The sequence below is a fragment of the Brassica oleracea genome, chromosome C3, assembly GCF_000695525.1.
Source record: "Brassica oleracea var. oleracea cultivar TO1000 chromosome C3, BOL, whole genome shotgun sequence".
Classification (NCBI taxonomy): Eukaryota; Viridiplantae; Streptophyta; class Magnoliopsida; order Brassicales; family Brassicaceae; genus Brassica; species Brassica oleracea.
The window spans coordinates 2,877,052-2,895,082 of NC_027750.1; the positions used below are offsets into that span (position 1 = coordinate 2,877,052).

The 18,031-nt window shown below is 34.2% G+C and overlaps 4 protein-coding genes and 1 pseudogene across 6 annotated transcripts; all 5 read right to left on the minus strand.

Annotated features, from left to right (window-relative positions):
- Positions 1-83: 83 nt before the first annotated feature.
- Positions 84-1,924, minus strand: LOC106331839 (THUMP domain-containing protein 1 homolog). Its single transcript, XM_013770258.1, has 7 exons — positions 1,836-1,924; positions 1,625-1,744; positions 1,075-1,491; positions 848-987; positions 635-755; positions 411-551; positions 84-325 (listed from the first exon to the last, which is right to left on the minus strand). The coding sequence occupies exons 1-7, from the start codon at positions 1,887-1,889 to the stop codon at positions 245-247; spliced, it is 1,074 nt and encodes a 357-aa protein (XP_013625712.1). The 5' UTR covers positions 1,890-1,924; the 3' UTR covers positions 84-244.
- A 461-nt stretch (positions 1,925-2,385) lies between these two features.
- On the minus strand, positions 2,386-4,677 carry LOC106333935 (O-acyltransferase WSD1-like). 2 transcript variants are annotated; one of them, XM_013772316.1, is made up of 7 exons: positions 4,504-4,677; positions 3,626-4,198; positions 3,463-3,529; positions 3,191-3,303; positions 2,876-3,085; positions 2,657-2,794; positions 2,386-2,541 (listed from the first exon to the last, which is right to left on the minus strand). In XM_013772316.1, exons 1-7 carry the CDS (start codon positions 4,675-4,677, stop codon positions 2,386-2,388), a joined length of 1,431 nt encoding a protein of 476 aa, XP_013627770.1. The 2 variants fall into 2 exon arrangements, with proteins under 2 accessions (XP_013627770.1, XP_013627771.1); XM_013772317.1 differs by having other exon boundaries at positions 3,191-3,295; positions 3,455-3,529.
- Positions 4,678-6,205: 1,528 nt separating this feature from the next.
- LOC106334003 (O-acyltransferase WSD1-like) lies at positions 6,206-8,467 on the minus strand. Of its 2 annotated transcripts, none has more exons than XM_013772375.1 (7): positions 8,282-8,467; positions 7,415-7,993; positions 7,246-7,312; positions 6,977-7,092; positions 6,682-6,891; positions 6,462-6,599; positions 6,206-6,371 (listed from the first exon to the last, which is right to left on the minus strand). In XM_013772375.1, exons 1-7 carry the CDS (start codon positions 8,465-8,467, stop codon positions 6,216-6,218), a joined length of 1,452 nt encoding a protein of 483 aa, XP_013627829.1. In that variant the 3' UTR covers positions 6,206-6,215. The 2 variants fall into 2 exon arrangements, with proteins under 2 accessions (XP_013627829.1, XP_013627828.1); XM_013772374.1 differs by having other exon boundaries at positions 6,977-7,104.
- Positions 8,468-11,029: 2,562 nt separating this feature from the next.
- LOC106329656 (O-acyltransferase WSD1-like) lies at positions 11,030-14,005 on the minus strand. Its single transcript, XM_013768335.1, has 7 exons — positions 13,826-14,005; positions 12,736-13,305; positions 12,590-12,656; positions 11,814-11,929; positions 11,507-11,716; positions 11,273-11,410; positions 11,030-11,176 (listed from the first exon to the last, which is right to left on the minus strand). The coding sequence occupies exons 1-7, from the start codon at positions 14,003-14,005 to the stop codon at positions 11,030-11,032; spliced, it is 1,428 nt and encodes a 475-aa protein (XP_013623789.1).
- A 1,021-nt stretch (positions 14,006-15,026) lies between these two features.
- LOC106329657 lies at positions 15,027-17,698 on the minus strand (annotated as a pseudogene).
- Positions 17,699-18,031: the final 333 nt, after the last annotated feature.

Consider the following 18,031-nt stretch of genomic DNA (forward strand, 5'->3'; position numbering starts at 1 on the left):
GTGATTTTGTTTGATTGAGACACCATTCAAATCTGTGTTATTGCACTGAACCAAACATGTTCAATGCTGATAGGCGGCCAAACTTCATCAAATAGAAAATTTTATTGATCATCAGACATTGGATCTAACTAACAATTTCAACCATTTTCATAAGTTATAAGCCAGAATAATCTATAACACTACCAGTAAACATAGAATCATCCTAGTCTTGGACTCTCGAGAAACAAAACAGAAAATGAGACTGTCACTTGGTCGACGTGAGCTGCCTGAGATTGTACTTTGCCAGCTCCTTGTACTTCTCTACCACCCCAATTAAGCATACTGTCTGCAAATTGCAACACAAAATCCCAAAACCAAACCAGTTTGTTAATGCAAAAACTCAAGCCATTAACACTTATCCTTGTTCTCACCTTAACAATTTCAACTACAATCGACATCTCTGGATTACTCAGATCAACTTTGTGAGGGGCAGGTACAGATTTCGCCACGGCGTTTATTATTTTCATCCTATCAACGCCTGTGTTTGCACGCGCTCCATACAACACAGCAAACTGCAATAATAGTGAAAGAGAGAGGATAAGCCTCTCAGAATCCAGGAAGGGATAGACAATAATGGTGGTAATAGTATTATTACTTTCCGAGGGTTATCAGTCTCAACGGGAAAATACTGTTCTACAAGAGGCTTGATGGCCCTTGAGATCTCTTCCTCTGAAGGATAACACGACACTTCAATTGGCACAAGTCTTAGGATGAACCTAAGCGTTACAAGATATATATTAGCAAAACAAAAGCATAGCAGTTATGAAAATGATTGGTACGATGGAGTTTTTAAAAAGTGAGATCAAACCTTGACATATGCTTGTTAGTTGCAGCAGCAGAAGTCAATCCATGCTGTACAATATCTTTAGGACTTGGGTCACCATCTCTTCTTTTCATTTGGATGAAGGCAATACCGTTGCAACCAGGGTCTAACTTCATAAACCGTCTCTGTCATAATATAAATAATAAGACACTTACGATCCAAAAAGAGATAAAAAACATACACTTGAAGAAACTCATAGATAGTAGCTTTACCTTACTCTTGTCTCCAAGCTCTTTTAGCTCAGCATCAATCAGCTTATCAATAGACTTCTCTGCATTTCCACTTACTTTTGTTGATTCACTTGCTTCTTCCGTGCACGTCTCCTTCCTTGGAGGTTCTTCGACACTGTTCTGATCTTTCACTTCATCTTCTTGGTTCTTCTCAGTCTTATTTTCTTCCAGTTGTTTGACTTCAAATGAACCTTCGCTTGCTATTTCTTGATTATTACCGCCTTCAATCACTTCGTTCTTATCCCCATCCCCTTTGGTTTCCTCTTCCTCACCATTATCACCCTCATCTTCCTCTTCATCGTCGCTATAGGAAAATGTAACCTTTTTGTTTACTGGGTTCTCAAGCAACCCAGAAGAGTTTACTTTCAAGCCAGTTCCAAGCATTAGCTCCTCAAAAAACTATAACACGTTACAATTAGGAAACACTTCAATAAAGAAATCACATTTATGGAAGAAACAGAGACACTAAGCACAACATGAACAGTTAGTAGGAGATTAAATCAATTAAAGGGGAAAAAGAGATAAACTTTACGGAATCTATGACGTTAATAGCTTCCTGAGAAGCTTGGAATTCGCGTCCGCCATCGCAGGAGATGAAGAAGCCTTGTACCCCTGGCTTCAAAGGGTAAGCTCCCTTCTTCTTCGCTGGTCTCTGCAACAACGATCAAGGAGAATTAGCTGCAGATTCGTAGAATAACGTAAAGTGGGAGCATAAGAAAGAGAATGAGATACAGAAGGAATACATTTTGAGGGAGATAACGCTGCTTTCTCTTCTTGCTCTGGTCGCCGGTAGTCATCGTCGGAGACGGAGAAAGGAATTTTTTTTATTGAGTTTCAGACAAAACACAGTGAGTGGACAAGCAAACGTTAACTTAGGTCATGCCGGTTGGGGCCTATTCGGCTTTGTCTCGGCCCATTAGCATAAAACCTCTACGTTGCTCTTTTTTTTTTCCCAAAAATATTTCATTTTCAGGCTTTAATTCAAATACATGATTAATTAAACTTTTGATTCTTGATTTTTTGGTATAAAAATTTAATCCAGAAATGATTTTTACATAGGGCATATATTAAAGTATTTTTTTCGTAATTAAAAAAGTAGTAAAATCGTTTGTTATAAACTCAATTCTACGAGTTGATCTTGAACTATATCAAACGATCATTCAAAGTGTATGAACACAGAGACTGTTATTTGGCTATAACTTCGATAATCATCGGTATTACAAAAAAAAAGAACACTTAAACTTCCACACGCCTGCGGATTATTTAAAATGGATGCTAATAGTACGGCGAGCCTTAGAGTAATCCTCTTTCCCAAAGAGCAGCTTTCATCTCTTTCAATGACTGTTCCATATCATCACATATCTTGTGAGGATCTGGAATGATTGTAGGATCAACAGCTAACGAGATTGTCATCTTCCCCGCATAGCTCATGAAATGCATCAACAATGCCTATCAACACACAGAAACACATGTGTGGGACGGAAAAAATAACGATTTATTAATTTAAGCTATATACGTACAATTTATTTAGTTTATGCAACGAAGAAGTAAAGAAGCTACATACTTGTGAATGTCCGTAACCGCTTGTAGCAATGTAAGTGATTGGATTGCCATCGAAACTGATTTCTTCCATGGGACCAATAACGTTCGAGAGACTTGTTGTTGTGTTGATCACTGTTCTATTGAACAGTTTTGCTGCTACCTAGAGTGACAAAGAGCTGTGTTACATTTTCATGACGGTTACGAACAAATCTTTTAATGATCAAAGATCACTTTATTTTACCTTAGCTCCTAACGATTTTTGGCAGATTTTGATCATCATATACGCTAGATGGGCATGATAAGATTGCTTCTTTCGATCCATCATGGATTTGGATAACTTTAGATAAACCAACGGATCAGATTGTAAACCGATGGAGAAGGGCAAAACAATATAGCTGAAGTAATTGCCCCATCTGCATTTTGAATCTTCGACCATCATATCTGCCAAAGGCTTTATACAACAACAACAACAACAAAATATATGAAGTGTACATTAAACATATTGTTTGTTGACATATAAAGAGTTTAGATTAAATTTGAGGTGTTTGTCTCTAACCTTGAACCCTATTTCTGACCTCAAATTAACCGTACAGCCTGCACGAAATCGTATTCCATCTGGAAGATTGTTCGGATATGCTATCAATACTCCATCCTCCTCATTCTTATTGTCTAGTTTGTCAAGAAGCAAGATATACATTAGATGTAGATCCAACATGCAGATTCTCTTTATTGTATCATAATAAAATTATGCTTAGGATATTATACGGCAAGCAAATTGTTACAACTCCTAATAAAACATATAATATATATTGAAGTTAACGTTTATACCATATCGTCGGTTCAAATAGCTAGAAAGAGAGGCTTGTGTAATTCCGACCAGAACATCGTTGATAGTCTAGCAGCACACAAAAGAGGAAATAAATATCCACTGAAATCAAATCAAAGAGAAACCCTCAAATTATAGTTATGAATTACATAAAGTGTAACGTACCATATTCATAGTGTTCTTTATAAGTTTAATGTCATCCAAAGAGACAGTTCTGTGATAAAATCTCTTTGGATTACTCCCGACATCTGCGCCGCCTTTGAGATGTGTTTTTGTATCCTTCAAAAACAATAGAGTAGCAAAAAGCAGCAACATATCCACAATTGTATTCCAAATCAGCGTCATTGTAGAACCAATGGTGAACATCGACCTTAACAACCATCCTTTGTTTTTATGTCTTTCACGCCGTTTCAACGAAGAAATAGTAGTTGAAACTCTGTTGGGGTTTGGTGTTTTATGTGTACATGCGAGCAAGAGGGACACCATGGACGTTCCATCTCCCAACGTGTGGTGAGTTCTCACAACACCGACTGCTTCACCATCTGAGGTTTTGACGTTAAGGATGTGAATGTCCCATAATGGTCTTGATCTATCCAGAGGATTCATCGTTAGACGTGAAGTATAGTCATCTATGAAGCCTTCCCCATCTTCACCTATCTCTTCTGGATCTATGTATGGTACAACTACATGGTCTTTTACATTGACTTCCGTCTCGATCCATTTTGCACCATCACTAGACTGTGAAGTTAAAGGCAAATGTAGACAAAACACTTTTAAATCCTACATAGAATTTAGGTACGATCTGTGCATATATCAGTCTAAAAGAACAGAACAACAAGAAAAGCTACGAGAAATCTAAACCGATAAAGCAATATATAAACCAGATGATACTCAAATTATCAGAAACAGGCTTATTGAAGTGAAACAATAGTCTTGAACCCCTCAAAATCTCAAAAATAACCATGCTTGGCTACGTAATAAACGTGTCTATATTGTACGTCGACCGCTGGTTCCAAGATATGTAGATATGCATAAGTGTGTACCAGTTTGCTGGAGAAACGAGGATGCTTGTAGACATTATGATTCAAGGCATCAAGGACGACGCCAGGTTTGATCTTGGTTTTGAACCCTATCATGGTGACGGCACAGTAGTCTATGCCTCGCGACTGGAATACGCGAGCCATCGGGCTGAGGGGCTCCTCTTCCTCCTCTCTCATTCTCTCTTTCCTCATTGATGTATGCTTCTTTGCTCATGTCTTCAGTGTTATTTAAGGAGAACGTAAATTTTTAGTGGTACAATTGGTGGGGAAGAAAAATGTTGTTTTTTTTCTCACAACTATACGATTACATTTTTTAATGTTAGTATAGATTTAATGTTAATACTTTGATTGACGAGAAACATCATCCAATAAAATAGTTTCATTCAATTCTGTTTGGTATGTCACTGGACTCAAAAGCTCAACTTGTGCCATGAGAAACAAAATTTAGTATGATCATGTGCATGTGTCTTATCATCTTATTAAATGGTGATATGGAGCGTGGTTGCGAAAAGTCACCCAAAATGGTGCCGCTGCTGCTTTGCACATTCAAACATATCTACATGTTCATCTATTTAATACATTGGTTTGCTAAAAACTGCCACCAGTGTCGTTGGAAAAGAGTAATATTTCATTTGGGGAACTATCAATAACTCTGCCTGCAATTGGCAAGGATTTTTTGTCCACCACCTAGAATTGGAAATTAAATACCAGTAAAATTGGTTACGGAAGCGACAACGATTTCAGGTGTCTGATTATGTAAGTTGTGAACGACTTTGTAATACATCAAAGGTTTGTTTTTAATTAAGCTAAGGTATCATGAGTTTATGGAATGGTCCAGAGTAATTCGTGCAATCCACATATAGTCATTCTCTCCAGGTATTTCAAAAAAAAAAAAAAAGACATATCAAAAGTTTACCATAAAATTTTATTAATCTGCATATTAGAGTTTTAATTCAATTTTGTGTAGTATCCAAACATATATAATACAATAGTTCACATGATTTAATTGTTAGATCACAATTATATTTCACACATTAGAATCTACATGGCTTATGTATGATTTGTATGTACACTTTAAAATCTTTGTCATTTTCTAAACACTTTTTTCATTGTTTAACAACTATGACCGGTCCCCTTGGTATTACTCTGCACTTCTGCAGACATGTATTTATATAAACATATACTCCCTCCGTTTTTTTATATTTGACGTTCTAGAAGAAAAAAAATTGTTCCAAATTATTTGACGTTTTCAATTTTTTATGTAAAATGTATTACTAATTAATGCTAGATGACCAATGATATTATAGTTTCTATTTTATTATTGGTTAAATTGTGGTTAGGTAAACAATTAATGATGTTTTGTTTAGAAAATTAAATGTTTCTTAATCTATGTGCACGATCCTAAAGCGTCGTATATAAAAAAACGGACGGAGTATATTTTTTGGTCTAAAATGCTATAAACATGTCTCGGTAGATTTCAGCAACTATCTTAATGAATATTGTATAATAAATCAAATGAAAATAACAATTATAAAAAAGACGAGATGTTAAATGAAAAATATGAGAATCCATAAAATACTTTTATAACAGCTGTTTTCTTATAAAAAGTTTAAATTGATTTATAATACAAACTTTAGAAATATGATAAAACAAGATTAAAATATTAGTACGATCATATAAAATGAGATATACACGCTTTAAATGCTCATAAGCCTTTAGAGTAACCCTCTTTCCCACAGAGCAGCTTTCATCGCTTTCAATGACTGTTCCATATCATCACATATCTTGTGAAGATTCGGTATGATTGTAGGATCAACCGCTAACGAGATCATCATCTTCCCCGCATAACTTATGTAATGTACCAATAATGCCTATCAAACACAAATACATAAGTTTAGGAATAGCAAAAGTTGCCTATCATTTGATTAAATCATGCAACAACCCAAAAAAAAACTACGTACTTGTGAGTGTCCGTAAGAGCTAAAAGCGATATAAGCGATAGGATGGCCACGGAAACTGATTTCATCCATGGGACCAACGACGTTTGAAACGCATGCGGTTAAATTCTTCACGGGTTCATTGAATAATGTTGCTGCTGCCTAATATATTTGACAAGATTGCGTTATATTGTTACTATTGTCCGGATAAATGCAAACAAAGTTCATTGATTACTTTATTTACCTTAATTCCAAACACCATTAGGACCATTTTAATGATAAAATACACTAGTGCAGCGTGATAAGAATGCTTCTTTCGAGCCATCATGGCTTTGGATAGTTTTAGATAGACCAATGGATCGGTTTGTAAACCGATGGAAAGAGGCAAGATGATAAAGCTGAAGTAGTTTCCCCATCTGCATTTTGAATCCTTGGCCATCATATCTGTCAAAGGCTTTTTATATATAACATATCTTGCTTGTCAGTGACAACAATACAAGCTTGATCATGAGATGTATATATACAATAATATATCTAACCTTGAATCCGATGCCGGACCTGATATTTACTGCACAGGCTACACGGAAACGTAGTCTATCTGGAAAATGGTTCGGATACGATGTCAATGCTCCGTCCTCTTCCTCATTATTCCTTCCTTGTTCATTAACTAACAAGAGATACACGTTGTCAAACATTAGATATAGATCCAGCACGTATTATTATTTTCAGTATATTAGAATTAACTTTAAGGCTAGGAAGTTAACTCTTAATATTACATATTTACATCATATATTGAATTTATGTTTACCATATAGCCGGCTCAAATAACGAGAAAGAGCAGCTTGTGTAACTCCGACTAGAACATCGTTGATAGTCTAGCAACAGTCGAAAGATGAGTTGAAGATCCACTAGTAATTAAATACATTAAAGAGTAACCCTCAAATTAATTATAGTTATGAACATTTTGTGTAACGTACCATATTCATAGCGTTCTTTATAAGTTTTATGTCGTCCAAAGAGATAACTCTGTGATATATTCTCTTTCGATTCCTCCCGGCATCTTCACCACCTGTTAGAGGCGTCTTTGTATCCTTCAAAAACAAGACAGTCGCCAAAAGAAGCAACATATCTACAAGTGTGTTCCAAAGCAGTGTCGCTATAGAACGAACGGTGCATCTCAACCTTAAGAACCAGCCTTGTTTTCTAAGGCCATGCGGCACCGTTTCACGCCGTTTCAAAGAAGGAATAGCAGTATTTTGGGGGTCTAATGTCTTATGGGTACATGCAAGCATGAGGGAAATCAATGACATTCCATCTCCCAATGAATGGTGAGATCTAATTACACCGACTGCTTCGGCATCTGAGGTTTTGACGTTAAGGATGTGCATGTCCCACAAGGGTTTTGATCTATCAAGGGGAATCATCGTGAGACGTGAGATATAGTCATCGACAAAGCCTTGTCCATCTTCACCTATCTCTTCTGGATCTATGTATGGTACAACTACGTGGTCTTGTACATTGATTTTAGCCTCTATCCACTTTGCACCATTCTCAGTCTATGAAGTTAAGACAAATTAATTAGACCAAATCCCAAGTACAATTTTAGGAGGATTTAAAAAAAAAAATTAGGAGGAATTTTTTGATGTATAAAAACAGGATCATTTTAAACAATCTAGAAGTCCTGTGCAAAGAAGTCACTATCTATATTTTGATGTTATGTTTGTTCTTTAAACTAGAAGATCCAGTTATATAAATATCAGAAATATAATTCAACAAAAGTAAAAATTAGGTTTGGTGATGTCCCCGACATAGCCATTATTATAGGTCTATATATGTGTTTGTACCAGTTTGGTGGAGAAACGAGGAAGCTTGGAGACAATATGCTTCAAGGCATCAAGAAGGACGTCTAGACAAATCTTGGATTTGAAGCCCATGATGGTGACCGCGCAGTAGTCTACGTCTGGCGATTGGAATACACGGGCCATCGGGCTGAGCGGCTCCTCCTCCTCATCCGTCATTCTCTCTTTCATCTTCGATGATGCCTGTTTCTTCTATCTTCTTCTATTGTTATTTAATTATGACGTAGATAGGGGTATATATAGTATGAACTATGAAGACCATGACACTTTTAAAAAGCATATACATCCACTAAAAGCACCAGTTAAAAATCATTAATTTGGATCCGCCCTTGATTATATGTAAGTGGTCTTCAAACAAACAAACAATAAAAAGGAATTACAAGTGATCGGGTTGAAAAAGTATAATATTTTTCTAACCATAGTAACGTAACAATTTTACATTCAATGTGACTTTGATTGACCATCAATTTCTTTTAACAAAAATACAACAATTTTTTTTTATGCCTCATATGTCATCCTTGGTTATTAAATACACCACCTACAAAAGAAGTGTTTACAAGATTATATTCACGCTCGTGAAGCCACAAGGTTACCGTGGAGATTGCCAGGAGTGCAGGGCCGGCCCTGGGCTAAAGCCCGTAAAGCAAGGGCTTTAGGCGCCAGGGGTTATATATATTTTGGGGCGCCAACTATAAGGTATGATGCTTTGGTTTAGTGGTGTGTTCCCATGCATTAATACCTAGGGAATCCAGACTTCGACCCTCACCTTTTTCTTCTTTTTTTATTTTTCGTTTTTAATATGATAATCATTAAAAATATTAAATATCCGATCTTAGCCAAACACGTGCTCAACTAACAACTTTAACTTACTTTTATGTAATATAAAACAAATAAGTTAATCCAAACCTAATTATTTCCTTTTGTTCTATTACTACCTTTCTATCATTGATACCTTTTCTCTACCATCCTGAAGTGTATCTATATTTTCCTTGAGTTACACAAGAAAACTTCACCTTTTAAAATTTATTTTCTTTGGTTCTAGGTTTTTTTTCCTCTTTTTTTTTTGTAAGTTCTATTATTTTTGAAAAGAAAAATTGAAATATAAACAAAGATAAAACTCTCTCTGGTTTCATGAATAATGTATTGATATTTTTTTGTTCTTTGGTAACAAATTAGTTTTCAATAATATTTTTATTTTAATTATAAATTTAAATATTAAATAATTTTATTTAAAGGGCAGCATTTTTTTAGTATGCTTTAGGCGCCATTTAGGTCCGGACCGGTACTGCAGGGGTGTTACTCGAGACAAATGGTCGCCTATGGATCAAGTTTGAAATCAATTATATTGGTTGATTGTTGGGGGTGCTACTCGATACGACTATTTTGTTTTGTCAAAGTAGTTGCAAATTTGTATGCTGGTTCGTTCGTCCAGTATCCAAGACTACAAAAGTCATAATTTTAAGTTTATTTTGTATATGAGATCTCTACAATGTATTCTGTCTTCATTTCTGTCTTCATTTCCTACATGTCAATGTCAGTTACATTCGTCTTCGGCTGTTTTCTAAAGAGTGCATTACACTTTTAGACATATATTTACATCATAAGACAATTCTAGAATTGATCAAAAAAGACATCCTTAGAAAAAAAGAATACTTTGGGCTGTTTTCGTGTAAAAGCTGACAAAAATACTTTTCCTTACGACGAGAGCAAATGAAAAAGCAATCGGATATGAACTATGTTTAGTTGACATTTACTAACATGCATACTTTTTTTTTTGTAGATGTATTTTTTTAAGATTATGTTGTTGTGATTAAAACATTATGCAAGTTGTAAGAAAAAGCATTGTGTTAATGTTACTCATGTGCTTATATAGTATACCCAACCAATATTCGAATTCTTTTTATTTTCAAGACCAAAAGTAATAGTTAATCTCTCGTAGTTTTGTGTGCTCATTTTCTACATTATGAAAAATACAAAATAAATAAATTTGAACAATGAGATATAATTCTATTTTTTATATTTTATGATTTACTTTATTATTTTATATATCATAAAAACATCATGAACGACATATTATGGATACAGTATTGTGAATAAAGTATTTTGAATAACAGAATGTGGACAATGTATTTTGATGCTGTCATATGGATAATATATCATGGATGACATTGTATGTATAAATTTAAAATTTTAATTCTGTAAGTTGTAAACGATTTTGTAACCTAAAAAAAAATTGCACATAATTTTTCTTTTTTGCTAACAAAAATTGCGCATAATTTAAACCTGCATATTTAGAGTTTGTATTTCTTTTCAATGCCGTTGATATAATATCTATACGTATAATACAATAGTTTTCACGTTATTTGCAAATATATTTCACATATTAGAAGATCAGGCTGTTGTATGAATTGCTTGTAATCTCAGACATTTCGTAACAATTTTTGTTGTTCAATAACTATGACCGGCCGACCTTGACATTACTCTGCAGACATGTGTATATGTATATTTGTAATAAAATCTGAAAATATTTAAAGAAAAAATAGAGATAAGAGATGAAAGCCTCAAATGATTTTTTTAAAAAATTATTATATGCTTTTACGACACATGTATTTCTATATAAAAAAAAAATTCCATTCAATATTTTTTAATTTAAATAATATAATAAAACTAGATTAAAATACTGATTCATTCGTATAAATGAGATATACACGCTTTAATTTAAATGCCCACAACTCACGATTCAGAAAGAGCAGCTTTCATTGACTTGAGTGACACTTCCATATCATCACATATCTTGTGAGGATCCGGTATGATTGTAGGATCAACCGCTAACGAGATTATCATCTTCCCCGCATAACTTACGTAATGTACCAACAACGGCTATCAAACACAAATACGAAGAAAACAAGTTCAGAAAAAACAGCCTATCCTTTGATTATTAAATTATGCAATAACCAACAAAAAAAAACTACGTACTTGTGAGTGTCCGTAAGAGCTTAAAGCGATATAAGTGATAGGATGGCCACGGAAACTGATTTCCTCCATGGGACCAATGATATTTGAAACGCATGTAGTTAAATTCTTCACGGGTCGGTTCAATATTGTTGCTGCTGCCTAATATAATAACAATATTGCGATACATTGTTATTATTGTCCGGATAATAGCAAGCAAATCTCTAGTTAATTAAGTTCATTAATCACCTTATTTACCTTAGTTCCAAACACTTTTATGGCGATTTTGATACTAAAATACACTAGTAAAGCGTGATAAGAATGCTTCTTTCGAGCCATCATGGATTTGGATAGTTTTAGATAGACCAATGGATCGGTTTGTAAACCCATGTGAAAAGGCAAGATGATAAAGCCGAAGTAGTTTCCCCATCTGCATTTAGAATCCTTGGCCATCATATCTGCCAAAGGCTTTTATACATAACATATTGCTTGTCAGTGACAGCAATACAAGTTTTAGTACGTGTATATATTCAATATATATATATATATATATATAATATCTAACCTTGGATCCGATGTTCGACCTCATGTTTACTGTACAAGCTGCACGGAAACGTGGTCTATCTGGAAGATGGTTCGGATACGATGTCAGTGTTCCGTTCTCTTCTTCTTTCTTGTTCCCTTGTTTATCAAAAAACAAGATTTACACGTGTGAAACATTAGGTATAGATCCAAAACGTCGTATATGTACCCCCGTTTCAGTTTAGTTATCATTGTAGAGTAGAATTTTCGTTTTAAAATAAATGTCGTTTTATAATTTCAATGCAAATTCTATTGATAATATTCTCTAGTATATTTTTTTATTGGTTTAAATACAGTTAGGTGTATCAGTTATGATGTTCTTATTTTGAAAATATGTAAAATTAAATATTTTTTTAATCTGTGTGCATAAACATAAAATGACAATTAAAATGAAACGGAGAAAATATTTAATTGTATTATAATGAACTTAAGGCTAAGGAAATTAGTTATGGTAAGGTAACTATTAGAATATACTCTCTTCGTTTCAATTTAAATGCCGCTGTAGAAAAAAAATTTTGTTCCAAAATAAGTATTGTTTTATAATTTCAATATAAAATTTATTAGCTTTATATTCTAATCTATTTTTCTATTGGTTAAAATTTGGTTATGTATATTGATAATGATGTTTTTATTTTGGAAATATGTAAAATTAAATATTTTCTTAATCTTTGTGTCAAATTCTAAAACGAAATTAAAAAACAGAGGGAGTGTTGAATTTAATTTTTCATTGGCAAAAAAAATATATTGATTTAAATTTACCATATAGTCGGTTCAAGTAACGAGAAAGAGCGGCCTGCGTTACTCCGACTAGAACATCGTTGATAGTCTAGCAACCGGCGAAAGAAAAAATAAAAATCAATAGAAAGGAAAAAGAGAAACCCAACACAAAGTGTAACGTAACGTACCATATTCATAGCGTTTTTTATAAGTTTTATGTCATCCAAAGAGATAGCTCTGTGATAAAATATTTTTGGATTCCTCCCGACATCTTCACCAACTTTTAGAGGCGTCTTTGAATCCTCCAAAAAAAACATAGTAGCCAAAAGAAGCAACATATCTAAAAGTGTGTTCCAAAGCAGTCTCGCTGTAGAACCAATGATGAACATCGACCTTAAGAACCAGCCTTGATTTCTAAGCACCGTTTCACGCCGTTTCAAGGAAGGAATAGAAGTATCTTCTGGGTCTGATGTCTTATGGGTACATGCAAGCATGAGGGAAATCAAGGACGTTCCATCTCCCAATGAATGGTGAGATCTAATTACACCGACCGCTTCAGCATCTGATGTTTTGACGTTAAGGATGTTCATGTCCCACAAGGGTCTTGATCTATCGAGAGGAATCATCGTGAGACGTGAGATATAGTCATCGACAAAGCCTTGTCCATCTTCACCTATCTCTCCTGGGTCTATGTATGGTACAACTACATGGTCTTCTACATTGACTTGAGTCTCTATCCATTTTGAACCATCCTCTGTCTATGAAAAGTTACGACAAATGAAGACCAAAAACAACTAAATTCCAAGTATAATTTATTGAAAATTTTATATTTTTAAAAACAGGACCATCGTAAACTATTTAGAAACCATGTACTAAGGACAACATTATCGGTGGTGGGAGAGAGTTCTTACGCATGGGCCCCACCATCTTTTCTCAAAATCTGTGCCAAAATATCCTTAATTAACAAACGTTTTTACTGCTTGTGTTACACTGTTTGCGGACTCCACTGACGCGTGGCGATCCGCAACTGATTTTTTTTTTTTTTTTAAATGAGAAAATAAAACTTAAGGACTTACAAATTGTCCTACCAATAATGATGCCCTAAGATTTGAGTGAACAGATATTTGAATTTTAATGTGTTATTTTCTTTCTTTAAACTAGGAGATCCAATTATAAAAATATTTGAAATATAATAATTCAATAAAAGTAAGTTATATATTTGGTCAAGTTCTAAAGTAGTAATGTTGATACACGTATATGTGAATGTGGTTGTGGTACCAGTTTAGTGGAGAAACGAGGAAGCTTGGAGACATTATGCTTCAAGGCATCAATAAGGACGTCTGGACAAATCTTGGTTTTGAAGCCCATGATGGTGACGACGCAGTAGTCCACGTCTGGCGATTGAAATACACGCGCCATCGGGCTGAGCGGCTCCTCCTCCGTGATTCTCTCTTTCATCTCCGGATGTATGTTTATTCTTCTCTTTCATCTCCGGATGTATGTTTATTCTGTCTTGTTCTACAGTTATTTATAACGTCGATGGTGAGTGGGCAGAGATAATTTGTCCCGTTGGAATGATCTAAAAGCACATGCACTGGTTGAATAATTCACTTATTTTATTTTGCGGATCAAGTGTAATATCTTTTAAATCAGTTATGATTTTTTTGTCCTAGTTTGGTTTTTGAAACTGTATACGGTTTCATTGACTTCGACCATTTTTTTGGCAAATCATAGATTATGAACATTATTTATATTTACAACACTATTATTTGTATTTTTCAAATACTAGTATGTACCTATACCAACTAAACATGGAAGATATGATTCTACATATAGTATTGTACAAAACAAAGAGTCCAACGTGAATGAGATTCTCCTTTATTTAGATGCATAGATGGATGAACCGAATAAGAGGCTGCTTAATACTTAAATATATAAAGTTACAGAACCTTCTATTCTTCTTTGGTACATCAGAGACTCTTGTGATTTATTACCCACACAAACATAGAACAACCCAAGCAAAGACTCTTAATAGCAAAAAGGCAAGTTACCATGTAGATTTGTCTTTTTCAAGTATGTCTAACGCATCCGATTGTTAGTAGTATACTATCACCACCACACGAAACTAGCAATCTTCATAACATATTATCATCTCTCCTACCTTCTTTCTGTTCTCCTACCTTCTTTTGGTATATACATTTTATATGTATTTTGTATGCAAAATGGCATTTCCAGAATAATTTTAATTAGGGTATATACTAAAATTTAATTAGTAATTTACAAAATAGTAAAATCTTTTTTTTTTGTGATACAATTCCACGAGTAGATTTAAATTATCAAACCATCATTCAAATTGTGACTGTTATTTGACTGTTGGAAAATAAAAATATGACTATAAATTCGATAATTATTTGGTACTACAAAAAAACATTTAAAACTTAGTAATATTGTAGAGCAACCATATTTATCCTCACGAGCCTTAGAGTGACCCTTTTTCCGAAAGAGCAGCTTTCATTGACTCGAGTGACTCTTCCATATCATCACATATCTTGTGAGGATCCGGTATGATTGTAGGATCCACTGCTAACGAGATTATCATCTTCCCCGCATAACTTATGTAATGTACCAATAATGCCTATCAAACACAAATACATAAGTTTAGGAAGAGCAAAAGTTGCCTATCATTTGATTAAATCATGCAACAACCCCAAAAAAAAACTACGTACTTGTGAGTGTCCGTAAGAGCTTAAAGCGATATAAGCTATAGGATTGCCACGGAAACTGATTTCATCCATGGGACCAATGACGTTTGAAAGGCATGTTGTTGCATTCTTCACGGGTTGATTGAATAATGTTGCTGCTGCCTAATATAATGACAAGATTGCGTTATATTGTTACTCTTGTCCTGATAATTGCAAACAAAGTTCATTGATCACTTTGTTTACCTTAGTTCCAAACACCTTCAGAACGATGTTGATGATAAAATACACTAGTGCAGCGTGATACGAATGCTTCTTTCGAGCCATGGTGGCTTTGGATAGTTTTAGATAGACCAATGGATCGGTTTGTAAACCGATGTGTAAAGGCAAGATGATAAAGCTCACGTAGTTACCCCATCTGCATTTTGAATCCTTGGCCATCATATCTGCCAAAGGCTTTTTTATATACATATATTGCTTGTCAGTGACAACAATACAAGCTTGATGAGCTATATATACAATAATATATATATATATATATACATAATATCTAACCTGTAATCCAATGTCCGACCTCAGATTTACTACACAACCTACACGGAAACGTAGTCTGTCTAGAAGATGGTTCGGATACGATGTCAATGCTCCATCCTCTTCTTTTTTCTTGTTGCCTTGTTTATCAAGAAACAAGATGTAAACGAGTGAAACATTAGATATAGATCCAACACGTATGTATATTCTTTTATTATATTAGGATTAACTTTGAGGCTAGGAAGTTAACTGTTAGAAGTCTTAATAAGACATCATTTTTCAAACATATTTTTTAATAATACATCATATTTACTGAATTTATATTTACCATATAGTCGGTTCAAATAACTTGAAAGAGCAGCTTGTGTAACTCCGACTAGAACATCGTTGATAGTCTAGCAACAGTCGAAAAATGAGTTAAAGATCCACTGTACCTATATTAAAGAGCAACCCTCATATTATAGTTATGAAAACAAAGTGACACATAACGTACCATATTCATAGCGTTCTTTATAAGTTTTATGTCATCCAAAGAGATTGCTCTGTGATAAAATCTTTTTGGATTACTCCCACAATCTGCGCCACCTTTTAAAGGCGTCTTTGTATCTTTCAAAAACAAGACAGTCGCCAACAGAAGCAACATATCTACAAGTGTGTTCCAAAGCAATGTCGCTATAGAACAAACGGTGAATCTCAACCTTAAGAACCAGCATTGATTTCTAAGGCCATGCAGCACCGTTTCACGCCGTTTTAAGGAATGAATATCAGTATTTTGGGGGTCTAAATTCCTATGGGTACATGCAAGCATGAGGGAAATCAAGGACATTCCATCTCCCAATGAATGGTGAGATCTAATTACACCGACTGCTTCAGCATCTGAGGTTTTGACGTTAAGGATGTGCATGTCCCACAAGGGTCTTGATCTATCAAGAGGAATCATCGTGAGACGTGAGATATAGTCATCGACAAACCCTTGTCCATCTTCCCCTATCTCTTCTGGATCTATGTATGGTACAACTACGTGGTCTTGTACATTAATTTTAGCCTCTATCCATTTTGCACCATTCTCAGTCTATTAAGTTAAAGACAAAATAATTAGACCAAATCCCAAGAACAATTTAGGAGGAAATTTTTTAAAACCTTTTACATATATATATAATTTTGATGTTTTTTTCTTTAAACTAGGAGCATGGCAGGTACAAAGTGCAACCCAGCCAAGCGATCTGATCGAGGTCTTAGGATATAGAATTTGACGAAGTATACATTTACTCAAGTTTTCATATTTAAGCATTTTATTAGTATTTATATGTAAATTATATTTATGATTTTTATAATAACAAATAATAATATTTATAAGAAAATTTAGCATTGTTTTTATAAATTTTGTTAATATATATTTTGAATAACTAAATCGTTAGATAATAACAATTTAATGTGAAATTTTGCATTAATAAATAATTTTAGGAAATTTACTAACATTGGCACTAACTAATATTTTCATAAAATTAATTTTATAAAAGTCATCTTCACTAATAATTGATAGAATTGAATTAATTTATAAAGGTTTAATATAACTCACATTATAAATATATATATAATTAAAAATTAAAAACATGTTATTAAAAATTTGTTTGGGCATAGTGTTGGGACCTGCACTCACTAGGAGATCCAGTTATATAAATATCAGAAATATTATTCGAAAAAAGTAAAAAACAAGGTTTGGTGATGTCCCCGACATAGCCATCATATCTTACACTAACTGTAATACTGTATATGTGATGGTACCAGTTTGGTGCAGAAACGAGGATGCTTGGAGACAAATCTTGGTTTTGAAGCCCATGATGGTGACGATGCAGTAGTCTACTTCTGGCGATTGGAATAGTCGCGCCATAGGGCTGAGCGGCTCCTCCTCCTCGGTCATGATATTCTCTCTTTCACTTCAATACCGGTTTCTTCTCTCTTGTTTATTGTTATTTATTTATGACGTAGATAGGGGTAGATATACTATGAAGACTATATGACACTTATAAAAGCACATGCATCCACTAAAAACCACCGGTTAAACAAATGATTTGGATCCGCCCTTGATTATATGTAAGCAAGGTGGTCTTCAAACAAACAAACAACAAAAAGAAATTATAAGTGGTCAGGGTGAAAAAGTGTAGGTATAACTTTTAAATGTGACTTTGATTTACCATCAACTTCTTCTAACAAAAGTACAACAAAAGTTTTAATGCCACATGTCTAACTCAGT